The 19,805-nt window shown below is 42.7% G+C and overlaps 1 protein-coding gene across 4 annotated transcripts in view; it reads left to right on the top strand.

The window, feature by feature from the left end:
* The window catches only part of TMTC4 (transmembrane O-mannosyltransferase targeting cadherins 4), a 64,921-nt gene that overhangs the window by 20,839 nt on the left and 24,277 nt on the right, over positions 1-19,805 (top strand). For all 4 annotated transcript variants that reach the window (XM_058548437.1, XM_058548439.1, XM_058548435.1 and 1 more), the window contains 6 exons: positions 12,281-12,378; positions 15,240-15,332; positions 15,559-15,723; positions 16,554-16,756; positions 18,342-18,513; positions 18,600-18,731. In XM_058548437.1, the coding sequence (XP_058404420.1) occupies positions 12,281-12,378; positions 15,240-15,332; positions 15,559-15,723; positions 16,554-16,756; positions 18,342-18,513; positions 18,600-18,731 (863 nt within the window). The remainder of the gene's footprint in view (positions 1-12,280; positions 12,379-15,239; positions 15,333-15,558; positions 15,724-16,553; positions 16,757-18,341; positions 18,514-18,599; positions 18,732-19,805) is intronic.

Raw genomic sequence — 19,805 nt, 5'->3', positions numbered from 1 at the left:
CCACCTCTTCCCCATGGGTGGGGAGATCCCCACCTACGATGATCGTAAAACTCGCAAGAGACATGTGACCCCCAGGGATCTGGTGGGGGGCAGGGGTGTTGCATCTGCCCCATAGCAGATTCCACCATATCGTATGGCTTTTCCATAAGATTGTGAGTTAGTAACAGGATTGGGAGACAGGGAGAGGATCCATTTACTACCTCACTGTTACGGTCATTACAAACAATGGTATTTTGTGTTCTTAAATTGAGAATTAAATCTGAATTAGCAGTTATATAAGATAACAATTTATTGTTAGTAGTATTTTTCCTGAATAAATTAAAAATTAAATTGGTTGGCTTATCTTGAAGACAACTCTAAAGTTTTATGAAGTGTCATTTTATTAATTTTAACTTACCTTCCATTAAAGTAACTACTCCCTATTCCGAATGACTTTCAAAGACATCAGAAGTGCTTTTTGAAGAAAGTACTACATATTGATAGATTTAACATGCAGGATACATTATTTAGGACATATAATAAAACCTGCCACTACTTCTAAAGATTGCTCTTATGAAATAATGGAAAAACTATCAGAAGACTGAAAATTCTTCTGTCAAGCGAACTGATACATTTATTGCCTCTTTTAATGGAGTATTCTCACAGAATGGTTAAAAACTAAAGACATTTTATATACTTTTCCTGGATCCTTTACTAACTAATTTCTCTGTTCCAATTCACAAATGTACATATTCTGATATATGTATCTGTTTTTAACTCATTTGTAAATTATAAAATTATTTCCAAGAGCCATCCATACAAAAGAAATTTTTTTATAAAAGCCTTTGGAAACTAATACCAAATGTAAAAGTGCTTAATGTGTGATGATTTTTCAATTACTACTTTGATTCATGAGAAATCAGTAAAATGTATTTCAGTACTAATGGAACTATATTAACTCATACTAGCAGTATATGACCTTCCTTTTATGGGCCAGTAGCATTCTTTTAACATGTATGTTTACTTTAAAATTGGAAAGAGATTGTTAGGCTTTTAATGTTAAGTGTGTAAATGTTTTCAAGAAAGTTAACCTGGAAATATTTAATGTTTGCACACTGATAGCAGTGGTTGATGTGGATTCTGTGGAAACCCTTTTGAGAACATGTATAGATTTTCATTTGGTTGAAGTTACTTAGAGCAGTTAGAAGATGAAGGGATCGATTAGGAAGCCTTTGAAGAAACCTTTCTGTTGACTTCTTGTCTACAGGCCACCCCACCTTCCTGGGATCTGTTTCCCTCTCTAGGAAAAGGAAAGAATAGATTAAAATGGAGCCTGTGGACCCGCCTCCAGACTGGTATGGTCCTTTGCAGTCACTGACAGCTTAGTTAGTCTTTGGAAAATATAAAGCTGTAGGAGGTTGCCTCTCTACACATGTCTGGCCTCAGTGTCTTGACTCTGGAAGTTATTATTGGCCATGGACTTTTGTGCTTTTCTGTTCCCTGACTGTTTCCACCTGCCCAGGCAGGATTTGAGTTACAGATCATAATCTTTTTTTTCCTGGGAGTTTAAAGTGGGTAGTTGAAAACAACCGTAGCTCAAGCAGCACTCACCATCATTTTGAGTTGCTTTTCACTGCTCTTTTCATTCCCACTCTTTGTTTTCACAGACACCTGGTGAAATGATTGAATTCTGCCTCCCGAGTTCATGGCAGGTCTGGAGGCACAGAGCAACCTGGATTCCTGAGAGAGGGCCTTACACTCACTTCTTAGCTTACTTGGGGGAAGTCCCATGCCCCACACATAAGGCAGTTCTCTGACTCTCCTCGACAAGGTTCTGTGCCCTCAGCCCCACCTGCTGTAACCTCAGGACTCAGCAGAGCAGGGCAGGACATCGTGAGCAGATGCCCAGCCCCGTCCTCCTTGCTCAGCTGCCTGGGCAGCACCAGAACAGCCCCTTGCTCTGCAGGCCTCTCTGTCTCCTCTGCCCCACCCTCACCTCTCCGCCCTTCTCCTCTCCACAACTCCCAAATCCCCCTTTGTCTCATTATCCTCCAGTCTGGTGCTGATGAAGTCAAGTGGAGCCTTTCCTAGTCTCCGTCGACAGAGGGACTGTTTTCAGCAACTTTTCTATGTTTCAGATTTTCCATACTCCTTTTTAAATGTGCTAAGAATAGCATCTACTTCTTTGTTTATAGATAGCAACTCTTTGTAATAATCCTTAAATGTTCAACTTCATATATATGGGGGCTAAGAGTCTTTTTTTTGTTGTTTTTTTTTGTGAGGAAGATCAGCCCTGAGCTAACATCCAACGCCAATCCTCCTGTTTTTTTTTTTTTGCTGAGGAAGGTTGGCCCTGAGCTAACAGCAGTGCCCATCTTCCTCCACTTTATATGGGACGCCGCCACAGCATGGCTTGATAAGCTGTGCGTCCGTGCGCGCCCGGGATCCGAATCTGCGAACTCTGGGCCACCGAAGCTGAGTGCACGCACTTAACCACTTGCGCCACCGGGCCGGCCCGTAAGAGTCTTTTTTAAGAGGAGCAAGATTTTCACAAACTAACAATACCTTCGCAGAGAAGAAGCAGTGAGAACCCTATGTGCAAAAATAATTCTGGTTAAGGAATTCACGATAAGACACTGTTTCTGATTCTGTTCTAAAATAGCATAGAGGCTTATCAGTTTTGGGTCCTCACTGATAATTAATCAGACATTAAGGGTGTGCTTTGTACCAGGCCCTGTGTGCTGGGGATACAAACAGCAGAAAGACACAGTCCGTGCCCTTGAAGAGCTTACTGTCCAGTGTCTCTTGATTAAAATAAAGCCTCCGTATTCAGAATGCTCAAGGAGCAGAGTGTTCTGGTTCTCCATACTTCCTTGTTAACTTTTTCCTCCGTGTTCCCACCTCACAGCAGGCACTCAATAAATCCGCTTTCCATGGTGCATTTATGCAGAATTGATGAATTATGCAGAATTGATATGGCCTTTTTACTGCTAATTTTTTTTGCCCCAGAATCTGCATTTTATTATTTTTTTAAATTGAGATATAATTGACATATAACATTGTATAAGTTTTAGGTGTACAAAATAATGATTTGATATTGATATATATTGCAAAATGATCACCGCAGTAAGTGTAGTTAACATCTGTCACTACACATAGTTACAAATTTTTTTTTCTTGTGATGATAGCTTTTAAGATTTACTCTCTCAGCAACTTTCAAATATACAATGCAGTATTGTTAACTATAGCCACCATGCTGTATGTTACATCCCTAGGACTTATAACTGGAAATTTGTACCTTTGGCTACCTTCATCCATTTTGCCCACCTCCCACCGCTTGCCTCAGGCAGCCACCAATTTGTTCTATGTATGAGTTTGGGTTTTTTTAGATTCCACATGTAAGTGAGATCACACGGTATTTGTCTTTCTCTGTTTGGCTTATTTCACTTAGCATAATGCCCTCAAGGTCCATCCATGTTGTTGCAAATGGCAGGATTTCCTCCTTTTTTATAGCTGAATAATATTCCATCATGTATATATGTGCCACATTTTGTTTATCTGTTCGTCTGCCGATGGACACTTAGATTATTTCCGTGTCTCGGCTATTATCAATAATAGTACAGTGAACATGGGGATGATAATCTTTTCAAGATACAGTAGTGATTTCATTTCGTTCAGATGAATACTCAGAAGTGGAATTGCTGGATGGTATGGCAGTTCTGTTTTATACTGCTAATTTCTTTGAGTTACTCTCCTTTAGTCCAGCAGAGCAGAGCCTTTGATTCTAACGGACATTCAGATGTAAATATTTTCATTTGGACTTTGAGATATTTTAAGACACAGTCACACGTTTTTACTTTCCCCATCTAGTCAGTATGGACTAGACAGAAAGCTGAGTAGTGAACACGTGTGCTTATCGTCGTGATGTGATGATCCCTTGTTCCCGGAGCTCCTGTTGTCCACATGTTTGTAAGTGTTCAGCTGAGAATCCAGCCAATTTACTGGATACACAAAATAATGCTCTTTATTGTTTGAACTTAATTTTTAAAGTGACCTGGCCTTTGTTCTTTTTGGATCTGGACACAAATTCAAAGAAAGGTCTAGCATTAGTTACACATAAACTTGAAGTTCAAGAAAGGTTTTTACAGAGGAACAGATTTAATATTTTTTATAAGGGAACAAAACATTGAGCACTCTGAAATTAATGATTTAACTATTAAAAAGCTCTTTCAGAGGATACATTTCTTTTTGATAACCTCATTAGCTTTCTTTATAGATGCGACGTCTGTATTATAAAGCTCTGGGTGATTTTTAACTGCCTGAGTTTATTAACAAGCAATTCTGTGCTAACCTCTGGAATTCTGGCATTTTCAGAAAATGAAAAAAATCTACTCACATAACATTTCTGTCTGCCTTATTTTTTTTTTTGGTGCTTAAAAAGAATATCTCCAAGCAAGATCTTTTGCAACAGAATCTTTTTTTTTTTTAAGGCAATGTTCTTATAAAGAAAGCATGCTTTTTCTTAAAAAAAAAAAACAACACTAAGTCAGATGAAATCAGTGGCACACTGTTATTATTTCTGAATGCCCAAAACAAAAAGTATTGTTCTTATGATAAGATATCTTGTCAATATTCATCTCTCTCTGAAAGCTTAGTATTTCAGATTGGAAACAGATAATCTCTCTGCGTGACAAGCCTGCTAGAATAGCCAAAACAATTTCTTTTCTAAACTCATACCTTCAAATACTCGCTGCATGGGCCTTAGGACTAAGAAGAGAAATTTAATTAGTCTCATTTATAGTGAGGAGGAGAGAATCTTTTCAAGAGGGGAATGAATTTGCTACAGACCTAGAAGCACCATTTTAAATTCTAAATTATTATAAAGACAAGGTTTCAAATCTCAGTTGTTTTAAGTTCTTAAACTTTATTTACTATATTGCTCTCCTTTTCATAGTTCAGGCAACTAAAATAGGATAACTCTTACTATATCATTTCTTCATATTTTCATTATTTCAGACATCTGTTTTTCTCTGATTTAGAATCATGTAGCTTTAAGGAGGGAGGGGATTGTGTAACTCACATAGTACTGGACACTAGTTTTTAGGTTGGGGTCCTTGCCCACTGAATTCTGACAGTAGCATTCATGTAAGTTCTCTTTTCTCTGCCTTCATGTTTCTTGGGTTTCTGCATTGCTCAATTTTCCCAAAATGGTCCCGTCAGAATGTCAGCGTCTGACTTCTTTCCTTCTGCGGTGGAAGCACTGCTTGGTTGGCTCCAACTTTTGGAACGAGAATCTGATGCTTATTGTGTCACTCTGGCAGAGAGAGTGGGGGCCACCTGTCGGGGTGGCATGGTTCCCACATACAACATAACGTGCCAGTTTCAAGGCAGCGGAGATGCCAGGCATCGAGTGCAGAGGGTAGCTCGTACAATGTGATGCTTTTTCTGAAAGATCTTCCCACTGCAAAGTGGTGCCAAATCCGAGGCACATGCTTCATTAAATTGATCACATCTGTTGGCACTTGTGGGTGTTAGTGCTGACAAGTGTCTTTCTGTTCATGCATTTTTGGGGCTTTTCCCCCTGTGCTCCCTCCACTCCATTAGCTTTTGCCTCTGCTTACCTAAGCGATTGAATTATCTTAGGTAATAGAGACATATATTGAAACAACAAAGAGATTTTATAGCCAATCTCTCTTAAGTTCTGGATCATAAACTGTTGATGTTTGCTAATGCTGTCTAATTATCCTAGATCAAGTTATCTTTTTAAGTGATAAGAGATGTTGCATGGTGTAAGAATGGTCTTTTTCTTCCTCTCCTGGGTCACTGGTACTTAACATTTAGCAGACTGGGTGGAGATGAGATGGAGAACTCAGGGTAAAGGTAACATCCTGAAAGGCTTACAGAGAGCTGTGCACCAGATAGAATTCCCTATTTGGGGAGGGTTTTATTGAATGAAAATATTCATAAATGCAACTCCACTGGAAGTGACATTGCCTCTCAGGATTTATTTTTACTGTTTTTAACAGTTATTTCTAAATTTAATATGCCTTTTAATATTTCTTTTGTAATTTTTTTTTTTTTTTTTTTTTTTTTTTTTTTGTGAGGAGATCAGCCCTGAGCTAACACCTGCCAATCCTCCTCCTTTTTTGCTGAGGAAGACGGCCCTGGGCTAACATCTGTGCCTATCTTCCTCCACTTTATATGGGACGCCGCCACAGCATGGCTTACCAAGCAGTGCGTCGGCGCGCGCCCGGGATCCGAACCAGCGAACCCCAGGCCGCCGCAGCGGAGCGCGCGCACTTAACCGCTTGCGCCACCGGGCCGGCCCCTCTTTTGTAATTTTTTTAATAGCTTATTTTTTTAAAAGAGAGTCTCTCGGGCCCACCCGGTGGCATAGTGGTTAAGTTCATGCACTCCGCTTCAGCAGCCCGGGTTCACGGCTTGGGATCCCAGGCACGGACCTGCACGCTGCTCATCAAGCCACGCTGTGGTGGCATCCCACATACAAAATAGAGGAAGATTGGTACAGATGTTAGCTCAGCGACAATCTTCCTCAAGCAAAAAGAGGAAGATTGGCAACAGATATTAGCTCAGGGCAAAATCTTCCTCATCGGACAAAAAAAAAGAGAGTCTCTCAAGTGAGGGAGATTCTTCCATTGTGAGGAGGACTCACAATTTCAAGGACTAAAAGTGAAAAGACTTGACTTCTGCCTGTAGTTGTTCACATTGAGCAAATTATTAGCTTTTTGGTATTAAATTAACCTCATAATTGCATAAGAAATATGGTAATAAAATAACACTTCTGATAAACACAGAAATAAACTATTTACGGATTCAACAAATATTTATTGAGTGCCACCTATATGCAAGGCAGCCTACTATTATCTGTTTCAGTTGTCTTATTAAAATGCTCAAACTTGGAAATAAAAGAGTAGCTTGCATTAGTTACCAAGTAAGAACATAGTCACAGAATCCAAATTCATCCAGATTATGCTGTATATTGGCAATTGGTAGCATTAGTCACCTTGATAAATCAAGACTCAAAGAAAATCTTAGTTTGGGGAATTACGTGGGTAAAATTATACTAGAGCAAGCTATCTTACCAGAAATCTGCTAGGCTGGGCTGTCCCAAAACTCAGGACAGTTTCCCAGGTGATTATTTAATTTTTACCAGGCCTTGCTTGTTCACCCCAGTACTGGAAACACTGTCAGCGCCATTTGGGATGGCCTTGGTTTATCGTGCACACCATACCGCACATTTGTAACGAGGACCCCTTTGCTTTATATGAAATAGTTAAAAAATATTCATTAAATTAAGCTTTCCAGTTTGGGTTCTGGAGAAACTGGAGTGTGTGTGCTTAGTCTCTTATGACTCTTGGTAAAATATCAAGTGGCTACTCTGGTAGGGATTGGGGGAGAAAGAGTTGGATTTAAATAGGCAAACTCATTTCATATCTTCGAGTTTTCAAAGGCAGACTTGGAATTCAAACGGCCGTGTGCCAGGCGTTTCACCTATGAGCTGGGTCTCTGAGCATGTGGTCTACACAGTGCTGTGCAGTAGAATTAGAACATGAGCCATACGTGTGATGTAAAATGTTCTAGTAGCCTTGTTGTAAAAAGAAACAGGTGAGATGAATTTTAACAATACGTTTTATTTAGCCCAATATATTAAATATTATCATTTCAACATGTAGTCAGTATAAAAGTTATGAAATATTTTACATTTTTTGTTTCATACTGTGTCTTCAAAATTGGGTTTGTATTTTCCACTTACAACACATTTCAATAGGAACTAGATAAATTTCAGGTGCTCCTTAGCTATAATGCGTACTCTTTTGGGCGGTGGCAGGTCGAGAATGTGGTTCTGTGAAGCCATCACTAGGTTTATAACTGACCACTGAAATTTTGCCTTTGATCTGAAAATGCCATTGTTGAGAAGTGACGTTTAACATTTAATTATCACTGAAACTGAAGAAACTTCTTCAGCAAAGAAACATTGTCTTCATCTTTCACGTTTTCATACTGCACGTTTGAACAAAATCAGGAGAAATTTAAATTAAGAGAAAATTAAAGAGTAGGACTCTTCCAGAGGAATTGTGATAGATGATTTGAGAGGTGGAGGGAGTCTGGGTCCCTTAGAGAAATTTGGGGTTTGAGAAGTGTGGTGCAATTATAGGGTATGATTAGGGAGAAGGCTATCAGTAAATCTGAAAGCTGTGTTTTCTATGTGTTATTTTTCTGTATTCAGTGAAATCTCTGATTTAGCCGTCTAAGGAGAAGGCCATTTCAAATGCCAGACATGTGGAACATGAGCCCATCGCTTTCAGGATGGGCTGAAGCAGTCCTTCAGGTGTTCTAATGGAGGAACTGGGAATTTTGTTCCTATCCAGCCACTGGTCTGTAGAGGGAAAGTTAATCCATGTTACAGTCAAGTAAAATACAAGCTAATTCAGTTTTTCTAGGAAGAAATGTACAATGATCAAGGGACCTGCTTTTAATGTTCAGAACAGGGAGCTTTACATTGGGAAATCATGTTACGTTTCGTTAAGAGGTATGAACACAAATTGTGGGAGTGGGGGAGGCTTACAAAAATCAAGTCCAGGTAATGGGGGGAGAAGTGCCTTTGGTTTCTAGTGACCTATTGAACCTTATGCTTAGTGGGCCTGAGAACAGGGGACTGAGACTGGGGGCCAACAGCGCCATCTCCTCGTGCGGGGCCTGGTGTGGTACCCTGTGGGCCACGGGAGCCTGGTGTGGGTGTCTTTTACCCCATTTATCTATAGAGGAGACCCCAAAGTCATACGTGGGTTCATTTCTAATTCAAAGTGCCTACTTACATATGAACTGCTAATATGAGAAAATCCTGAAAGTGGTGTGACAGATTTGGGAAGATGTGTTACAGGAGGAAGGGCTAAAGGAACTAGGCATACACCGTACACAAAGGTGGAAAGGACATGCCTTAAGGGTGTCATCTGCGGTCCATTCTGTCATGTGTCAGAAGGCGTGGCTTTCCCCAGTGCTCTGGCTGGTGCATTGTGTGGTCACCTGTCTTGCCAGCTGGACCCCTGTGCTCTGCTGCTGAAACTTGTGGGGCCTTTCTCAAAGTCATATCCTAAAAGGAGTTAACCGATACATTAGCTTTAGGGTTATTTTGGTCATAATTTTTTTAAAAAGCCTTGTTATCTAGGGACACTCATCTGCTAATGATTGCTAGCAAATGCCAGAGAAAATAATAAATTCCAATAAATCTCTAAACACTCAAATACAGTCATGTTTAATTTAACAGGGTTTTGTTGTTTTTGTGGCTCGTAATTGTGATCTTTTGGTTATATGTAATTTCTACAAGTGAATTATCCTTCGTTTGCTTAATGGAATAAATATACTGATGTACAGTGGTTTTCCGTAGAGGGAACTGGACCTCCAGGCTCTGTGCTGCCTGGACAATTGGAGAGACGCTGCTCTAGGCAGGCGAGACCTGAAGTTTAGGGAGGAGGCATGGGCTCACTCTAAGGAAGAACATTCTAACAACCCAAAGTTTAAAACCGAAATGGGCTGTCATGGGAAGTTAATACCCATGGCTGAAGTCGCTGAAGTCAAGGCCTCATGACTCCCCACTGGAAGTGTCCTGGAAAGGATTCCAGCATTTCCATCACCACACAACCTCTAAGAAGCACTCCAGGGGCCGGCGTCGTGGCGTGTTGGTTAAGTTCGTGCACTTCACTTGGGTGGCCCAGGGTTCGTGGGTTCCAATCCTGGGCACAGACCAACGCACCACTCATCAAAGCCATGCTGTGGCGGTGTCCCATATAAAGTAGAGGAAGATGGGCATGGATGTTAGCCCAGGGTCAGTCGTCCTCAGCTAAAAAGAGGAGAATTGGCGACAGGTGTTAGCTCAGGGCTAAACTTCCTCAGAAAAAAAGAAGTACTCCAACTTTTAGTACGTTGTGGTTCTATGATTAGTTGGCTTATTGCCCTTTTCAGTAGATAGTGGATAGTCATTTCATTCACTGAACACCCGTTGCCTTTCCAGAGGCAGTCAGGTGCTGTGGATTCTGTCAATAAAGATTTGAGTTGCTGCAACAAGCCAGGCATGGTGGCAGGGATGCTGCTGTGAGCAAGCTTCCTATCTAGGGAGATGCTTCTAAAAATTTGGTGAGCATCAGGATCACCTGGAGACCTGGTTAAAAGGCCCATTGCTGGTTCCACCCTCGCGTTTTGATTCTGAAGGTTTGGATGGGGTCCGCGAGTCTGCGTTTCCAGGATCCAAGGACAGGTCCATGGACCACACACTGTGAACAATGCTAGTTCAGGGCAGTGGTCTCAACTGGGGTGATTTCTCCCCCCGCCTCCCGTGACATTTGGCAAAGTCTGTGACATTTTTGGTTGTCACAACTGAGGGCCGGGAGTACTACTGGCATCTGATGGGGAGAAGCTCCGGGTGATGCTGAACATCCTACGATGCACAGGGCGACCCTCCAGCAAGGAATTCACCAGCCCAAACAGTAGTGCTGAGGCTGAGAAACCCCCGTCTGGGGAAAATTCAGAAAATCAAGTATTTGTAGCACACTATGAAGACTGTTGTGATAGATTGTGATAAGGGCAGTTTAGGGTGCTACAGCTGATTTAATCTAGGGGGTCAGGGGCACCGAGATGAGTGAGACAGACCCTGCTCTCAGGGCAGTCAGACGTGCAGACAGCTGTTCCGACTGGAAAAAACAAGTGAGCTGAGAAAGGAGGCTGCCTGGGAGGGCTGGGGTGGGGTCACAGCATAAGTGACATTTGACAGCTTTATATGAGGGGCAGGATTTTGCTGGGGGCATTCTAGCCTAAGAGAAGGAATGTGCAAAGCAGAGTAAGTGCTTTGCACTTAGCACTTTGCACAGAGTAAATGCTGGCCGGTGTGCCTGGAATACGGACTGGGGAAGCTGGGGTTGGGGGAGGGGGATGCCGCCAGGTGAGCAAGGCCTTCAGTGCCATTCTCAGAAGGGCCACCTTGATCCTGCAGGCTACAGGGAGGACTGGAAAAGCTTAAAACAAGAGTGTTCATTGTGTTTTATGAGACGACGGAATCCAAGTTAATGAGGCTTTTCTGTTGATCAGTTGGGCTCGTGAAAAGCCTTCAAGTGCCTCAACTGTAATAGCCAAAGACACATTTTCTGTATTATATCAGCTCTGCCTCTTTGTACATTCAACCTGGAAATTTGATATGCAGAGATTCCCAAGAAAAGCCAAAAAGATCAGAAAATGTTAGTCTGTACGTCCTTTCTGCTTGACTTCTGAATCTCTCCTGCTGCTGGAGCCTGGTTATGAATGAGGACATTTTCCCCACGAGCCTCGTAATGCCAGTGCAGGTGAGGAGGTGAGGGCCTCACCAAGGAAGAACAGAGAGGAGCACCACGTATGGCCCTTCCTCTCCTCGCAGGCAGTTCAGCTCTGGCCCCCAAGTTGCATATACCACCCACCAAACAGCGTATAGCCCGACCTCCCTCCCTCAGTTTAGAGACCATCGGTTATCACTTGAACTCAGCCCCACCCCGAGCTTCTTACTACTGCTTTCACATTTCTAGTGATATTTTGGCTTCCTGTTGATGCTCCGGTCCCCATGCAGGTTGGCAGCCCAGCCTGGCCTGGGCCTTTACCTGCCCCAGGTGCTAGGTGGGTGCCAGGCCTTGGTCAGTGGTCCAGCATCCTTCACAGGTGAGAGCTATTCCACACTGGTAGCAGAGCAGACCCATCTTAAGGCCACCTGATGTGCAGAGAGCCCACATTCCTGTCCCAGGAGTAGCTGAGATTTGCAGAGCTGCTCTGGACTCCTGTCCTGGGAGGACTAGAGGTTCTCAGAGCAGCTCAGGCGTTCTCATCACCCCTGTTGTGACAGCAGCGGTAACTGCTGGGGTCATCGTGCAACCACATGCAGTGCTTACACTCTCAGTGGGAGTTCTCATCACCACTTGTCAGAATGGCCTGTCAGGTGATTGGCAGGTTGGGAAGAAGGAACTTGCTTCATGGGGACTGTGCGATGAGATGTCTTTGTGGCCAGAGCTTCATTACGTTGCCTCCCAAATGCACTGGGCACCTGCTAGGGTACGTTCTAAAGGAACGTGTGTTTCTTTAGAGAGTGCTGTCTAACCGGAAAGGCAGGGGTCTGACACACGCCCACAGAGCAATGCTGTCAGAATACCAAACTCTGTTCTTAAATTGTGGCTATTTAAGGTGCAGGCTTAGAATTGTAGTTCCTGGTGCTAACAAGACTGAGCTGTGTTGTATGACTTTTACGTTTGTCATTTTTCTTAATTGGCAGGTAACAAGGAGGGAACGCATTCTACCTTCTGGGTGTTGCTGAGTATCCTCCTGGGAGCGGTGGCCATGCTGTGCAAAGAGCAAGGGATCACCGTGCTGGTAAGACCCAGGATGTGGTCAGGGCCTGCTCTCTATACGCACCCTTGCCCCTCCTATAAAGATCAGTGGGGCTGGCCCTGCCTCTGTGACCTCCTCTACTTCTCTACCCTATTGCCGGCCTGCAGTCGTAGACCTTTCTGGACCAATGACTTGTGCTGTCACAATCCTGGCTTTTCAGATGGGAATTGACAGTCTCAGTTGACTATCTTAGCAACTGGTGGAAATGGAGAGAGGAAGGTTCTTAAAGACTGGTGATTAGCTCTCTTGGAGCGGTCCTGTAGAAAAAGAGAAAAGAGTGGTTTGAGTTTTCTAGGATGCTCTTCATATTTCAGCAGTCCTAAATACAACAGTGTCTGACCCCATCCCTGCTTCTGGTCCCAATTAAACAAGTATTGATGTATGTTATGTTATACTTGGCTTCAACTGGAAATGTCAGAGGAGAAGAGAGGGCCTCTGAAGAGTAGAGGCATGCACGTCCTGGGTCTGATCAGAATTGAAGCCCCAGGAAGGGAGAGGCATTGACATCCACTTTCCTTTTTCTCCATTCTAGCCACATCTCTGCCTTACATTGTTAGAGGGAAATTTAGAAATTAGGGATGTGAGCAGAGGTAGAGAGATGGAAAACAAAGATGTGGGATGTGAATGGCCCATATGGGAATAGCTTGGGAAAGAAAGAGCAAAGCTATTTGGGGTTTCACAAGTCAGGGCAAAGATCAGCAGTTTTATTGGGCTCGATCTGTAAGATTAAGGTTGGCTAGTTAGGAAATGGTGTAGAAAGAATTACTGTACAAAGAGACTTGAATTTCATAAGTAACTGTTTTTATGTTTGCTCTAAACCAGTGTTGGCATTATTGACATTTTGGGCTGGATCATTCTTTCTTATGGGGGGCTGTCCTGTGCGTTGTAGGATGTTTAGCAGCAGCCCTGGCCTCTACCCTCTAAATGCCTGTAGGAGCCTCAGTTGTGACAACCTAAACTGTCTCCAGACATTGTCAGGCATCTCCTGGGGGACAAATTCGTCCTATTGAGAACCACTGCTCTGAACCCTTGCTTCTCAAAGTGTGGTAGGAGGTCCAGTAGCATCGGCATCTTCTGGGAGCTTATTAGAAATTTAAGATCTCAGAACCCACCCCAGGCCTGCTGAATCAGAATCTCCGTATAACAAGGTCCCCAGGTGACTCCTACGTACATTAACATTTGCACTAAAGCACTAAAGAGTTAGGTCAAATTTATGTGAATAGAGATATGGTGAAATTTAGCTGTTTTCAAAAATTTTATTAGAATGTGGACATTTTGATGATGCATTTAAATGGAAGGAGGAGGGAGTGCCAAACCCAAGTTTGTCCTCGTGATGACACGGCCCCATCACCCCTTGGTGACTATTGTCTAGCTCACAGGCAGAAAAACAAATGGAGCTTCTGCCTTCTGGAAAATGGTTTACACCCAGGCAGAAATGGTCTTCTGTGACCCACTAAAATCGTGTATCGCATGGGTGAATAAAACCAGAATTCTTTGAAATGATTAACCCAGCGCTGGCCCGTGTATTGGATAATTAATGGCTCCCAGCATTTATGGGAGAGGGTTAAGTAGGAATGTCATCCTTGCTCTGAAAACCACAAATTACCACTGGCTTCTGATGATTTATGATCCTCTTTGCCACAAAGCCCCATATTAAAAAGACCCAAGTCATTTAGGGGCAGCTTTAACCATATATGCCATGTATATTCTGACCACTTTATCCAGATTGAGCAGGGAGTTCTGCTAGATGATGTTACCTGTGGCAGTGACATCTGTAGAAAGTCCACTGCAGGGTAGACAGTGGAATCCACAGCTCATCCGGCCTTCAGCCTGTGACTGTAGGTATAATAGCTGCCAAAGAAACCATCGTGGTGCTGTTGGAGGCTGGTGGCATAGGTGGAGCTTCAGTATCAAACTCCCAAAATTCATTGGCTTCACATAATTGAAGTTATCGTTCACCCAGTAGTCGTGGGCAAGGCTTCACGTGACAGAGCTGGCTGTCCTCCACGTGGTGGGCCCAGGCTGGCAGAGGCTGTGCCATCTTCAGTGTGTAGTTTCTAAAGTCGCCCTGATCATCTCCATCGTCTCCATCACAGCCACTGAAGGAGAAGTGAGTGGAGGAGCACGCCCAGGTCTGTAACCAGACCTCCAGGTTGGGGCATTGTCACTTCTTCCCATGTTCCCTGGGCTGGAACTCAGTCACATGACCTTGCTTAACCACAGGGCAGGCTGGGAAATGCAGTCAGGCCATGTGCCCAGCAAGAAGGGACAGCTGGTGGACATCCAGGAGTCTGACCCTGATAGATCTCCCAAGCCCCCTCAGAGATTATTCTAAATGTTCTGGTCCCACTTCTACTGCCCTTACCAAAATCAGTCAGCACTTGAGGTTCTGGAGGTGTATTTACTTTTGTGGCTGGGTTTTTGAGGTTGATGGTTGCCTTTATCTTCTTAGGCACAATTACTGCACAGGTAGCCACTCTGTTACATCAACTAAGGGACTGTTTTATAGTAAAGAAAAAAAAAGGGGAAGAGGGACCTCTACAGAACTTCTCCTGGGAACCCCAAATTTCTAGCTATCCTGAATCTTATGGCACTCTTATATGCAGACTATGAAATTATGGCTAACAAGGATTTACTAGATAACAAATTTGCTATAATAGATTACCATGAGCTAATTTCATAGAAACAATAGGGGAGGATTTTTTTAGAGCTGAAGAGGTCTTCCATGATTATCTAATCTACTACATTCCTCGTCTAGATTCAGTATTAAATTGTGAAGTATAATTGCTACCTAATCAGAGTCAGGCTCTCCCGTCACTGATTGCCTTGCTTTGCCTCCTTAGGGGTTGAATGCAGTCTTTGACATCTTGGTGATAGGCAAATTAAATGTTCTGGAAATTGTCCAGAAGGTACTCCATAAGGACAAGTCATTAGAGGTGAGTATACTTCTGTCTCCAGCCCAGGCGTGGAAAATGTCAAGTACCAGCTGATTTAAAATGCCATTTTCAAAGTATTTCTTGCGATTTTGAATTCTGAGATAGCTGGCCCTTTAAAGCACAGTGTCAACAAAGTTTAGGGAGAATTGCTGCACATTTGTACCTGGCTTGGCTGCACTTTTATTTGAAAATCTGGGACATCAGGGACTTTGGGCTGTCCTTTCAGAACATCAGTGTGCTCAGGAATGGAGGCCTCCTCTTCAGAATAACCCTCCTGGCCTCGGGGGGAGCAGGGGTGCTCTTCGTGCGCTGGAGAATCATGGGCACTGGGCCACCGGCATTCACCGAGGTGGACAACCCCGCCTCCTTTGCAGACAGCGCTTTGGTCAGGGTGAGTTCCGAGTCTGCCGCCCCTGGGTTATCTTCTTTGCCCACCAGAATCTCAGATCCTTCATCCCCCCTCCTCATCTCCCTCCCCTGCACCCCCACAAAATCGCTAATAAATGGAACACCTCCATGTTTGTTTGTTCTCACTAAGGATATTCTAGGATGAACCAGGTTTTTATTAGGGGATTGAGAGGGTAGAAGCCCCTTGTGTTTCCTTTCTAATCAAAATTAAGGAGGAGTGCTTCCTTCTAATATCAGGTTTCTTGCCAGCCTCGTTAAAGTGTCCCCTGACCCCATTACTTTTGTTATAAAGGAAACTGATGTGGTGGGGTGAAGACAAAATATAACAATATCAGTGGTATCTGTAAAAGTCTAACGGTGTCAAGATCCTCTTTATTGTAAAGGTTTGCTTTTTCTGAAGGCAAGGGTGTCAAGCCACAGATTCTTAGCCATGCATTTCATAGAGACAGAAATAAAGAGAAAGGCCATAGAACCCTATTCTTATGTTGTTACACACACAGATGCCCCTGTGCCTCGGATTTCCTGGGTCACTTTGGGCATCACTAAGTAAATTAGACGTAGTTTGACCAGAAATATAACAAATGTATAGCAGAGTCTGGTGGGTTTGCTGTATTTTTATTTCTTAAAATCTGAATGCATTTAATAAAGTGCAAACTACAGCCCCATGCCCAATGTAGAAAGTGGCAACGTTTTCTTTTATACAACTGCTCTCTTTGAATAGAGGCGTATGGATGCCTCAAAAGTGGAGTTAGGATATATATATTTTTTCAAGTTCAGTGTCAAATAAATGTTTGTTTTCCTTTTGACTGACAGGCCATAAACTATAATTACTACTATTCATTGAATGCCTGGCTGCTGCTGTGCCCCTGGTGGCTGTGTTTTGATTGGTCAATGGGCTGCATCCCCCTCATTAAGTCGGTTGGTGACTGGAGGGTAATTGCACTAGCAGCTCTCTGGATCTGCCTAATTGGCCTAATACGCCAAGCCCTGTGCTCTGAAGACAGCCACAGGAGAAGGTGAGAGGAGCGCTGAATTTTAACTTGCACACAAGGTTGAGTCAGAAGCATTTTGCTAAATCCAGCACTGATCATTTTAACAATTTTGTGGAAGTAATGTCGAAGGAGATTTGTTTCAAATACATATTTATGGGTACAATGAGTTCTACCGATTGGGAATCCATCGCTGGCTTCAACTCACGGGGAGTGAACTTGGAGGAGGGGGGAGGGATGGCTGCTGCGTCCCCTCTCCCCCTTTGCCCGTGAAGTAGCATTTTGAGATCCTTTTCTCTGTAGGTGGTAAAGAGTAATTTATGGTCAGAACAGAGAGTGTAATTGATGTGTGTTGTGCCCATTATTTCACAATTCTCCTTCAGAAAACCCTGGTGGAAGCTAGTGATTCCTTCTGTTGTTGTTTGGTACAAAATAAACTGCTGCCCCAAAGAGACTATTCTTTCTCACCAAAAAAGGAAAAAAAAATGTTATTGAGAAAATAATTAGGGGGAAGCAAATGTTCTTCATGAAAAAGAAAACTATTTAAGATGATTTCCTTTAAGCATAAGTGTTTATGGAATTAGATTCGTAATTTCTCAAAATAAATTAGGTTTTCAAGTTTACCTGTGTCTTAAATTGGTTTGTAATTCTAAAGGGCAACAAACTTTAGTCCCAATTCACTTATACATGTGCAATAGGATTTTATTTTATTTTATTTTATTTATTTTTTTTGAGGTAAGGAAGATTGGCCCTGGGCTAACATCTGTTGCCAATGTTCCTCCTTTTGCTTGAGGAAGATTGTCACTGAGCTAACATCTGTGCCAGTCTTCCTCTATTTTGTATGTGGGATGCTGCCACAGCATGGTCTGATGAGTGGTGTGTAGGTCTGTGCCCAGGATCCAAACTCGTGAACCCCAGGCCGCCAAAGCGGAGCATGTGAACTTAACCACTACGCCACCAGGCTGGCCCTGGATTTTATTTTTTTAAATACTGTTGGCACAGAGTTTGGGAAGGAGCCACCATATTTGACGTAGCTTTTAATCCATCCTCTTGCATCATATGGGACATTAGAAAGGATTGCCTAGTTCAAGAAGTGTTTTATTGCTCAGCTTTCTTTTTGTTTGCCTGAAATTTTTGGTGATGTAGCACCCAAAAATGATATTAGTTTATGTCAGATTTTATAAAGCTTAAACTAGTTAAGTATTATTATTCCTGTTAAGTTTAGGGAGGAAATTTTTTTTTCCCCATGAAAACTATGTTGGACTAATTGGGACCAATATCCACTGAGCTCTTCAACGCCTACATGGTGTGAGGTAGAATTAGGAGTAGGTGAATTAATAAGGCCTCACAAATGTAGTCATTCTTTTTTCATGATGTCTTCATGTGACTTGTAAGTTTTATGCCTGATACTAAGGGCCTTAGTAAGATTTTTATGTCTTATCCTAATACAGCCAGGCTAAACCCTCTCTACTGATGACATTTCTTTGCTGCTTCTGATACCTTTTTTCAGTTAGCGGGCTGAAGAAAAAAAAAGTCTTTATCATTCAAGTTGAGTAGGACATATTTCTTGAGAAGTCTGCAATAGCCATTTTAAGTACTTCTCATTTTCCAGGATCCTTACGCTGGGCCTGGGATTTCTCATTATCCCATTTCTTCCTGCGAGTAACCTGTTCTTCCGAGTGGGCTTTGTGGTGGCAGAGCGAGTCCTCTACCTCCCCAGTGCTGGGTACTGCATGCTGCTGACTTTTGGATTCGGAGCTCTCAGTAAACATACGAGGAAAAAGGTATTGGCCAAGAGTGGTGCCCTTCATCACCAGGACGAGTGGATGGATTTTACTAATGACGTTTACCATGTCTCTCTCTTCTTAAGAAACTAATCGCTGCTTTCGTACTGGGAATTTTATTCATAAACATGCTGAGATGCGTGACTCGCAGCTGCGAGTGGCGGAGTGAAGAGCGGCTTTTTAGAAGCGCCCTGTCTGTGTGTCCTCTCAATGCCAAGGTATGTAGACTGCCTCGCTACTTTAGAAAGACTTTACTAGGGTATGTTTGAAGTTCAACAGCTGAGTCAGAAGAATGTTTACTTTCACACAGAATCTAGCATAAGACCATCACCAAATACTTGGATTTTTCTTTGTTGTTTTTTTTTTAATGATTTTGATAAAATTTGTTAAAATTCCACTTATCCAAAATAACTCAAAAGAAATCATTAAAACCAGACAGTGTCAGTGAAACAGCACATTACTTAAATGAGGTTTTATTCATCTTCCACTTGGTTCAATCACCTTTTGAAGTGCTGGCAGGAGGGTAACACCACACATGGGCCTCGGGGAGGTGCAGAGTCAAACCATTGAGAGCACACTTCAAAATGCACGCTTTGGCCACAGCATTAACTAGCCTCCTCCAATCTGTCATTTGAGATGCTAACACTTTGAATGGACAGCAGTTTGGTTCAGGAAGTTTAAATTATGCTGTTTGGTGTGCAGTAGTACACGTTTCTATCACCTATGGTTTCTCTGCTTGTGATTCCTTTTGTCAGGTTAAGTAAAAATAAATGTGTAGACTTTAAAATTGGCAGTGTTTTTGTTGAAGCCTCTGGTAGGAATTTGTTTCACCTGTATCTTGATGACTCACGCTCTTCACTTAACTAGTTGTGCCTCTTGGGGCAAAACTAAACTTTTTGAACTTTTAGTGCCCTTGTCTGTAAGGGGGCGTAATGCCTATCTCCTGGGTTTGCTGTGAGACCATCGTGAAATATAGTGTCTGAGGTGCCCTAACGTGGTAGGTAGAATAGAGTAAGTGCTCAAGAAATGTTAGCTTTCTTAGGCTCACTTTAGTTTTGATTGTTGCATTAGATGAGAAGAAGGGAATGCTACTTGCTCAAAGTGGCAGGCTAAGGGGTTAGGTTAGAAGCGTTTTGTGTTAGTATACATTATTATTATTATTATTATCAAATAATGCTGCATTCTCTCTTGTGTCATCAGAATTGGAGCTTCCTAGGATGCCTAAATGTGATCCTTTGAGCGGGGGGGACAAAGAACTCTGTGGAGTTCTGTCTCATTTCCACATTCTCTAT

This window comes from Diceros bicornis, chromosome 9, assembly GCF_020826845.1.
Source record: "Diceros bicornis minor isolate mBicDic1 chromosome 9, mDicBic1.mat.cur, whole genome shotgun sequence".
Classification (NCBI taxonomy): domain Eukaryota; kingdom Metazoa; phylum Chordata; class Mammalia; order Perissodactyla; family Rhinocerotidae; genus Diceros; species Diceros bicornis.
This window is presented reverse-complemented; position numbering and strand designations above follow the sequence as displayed.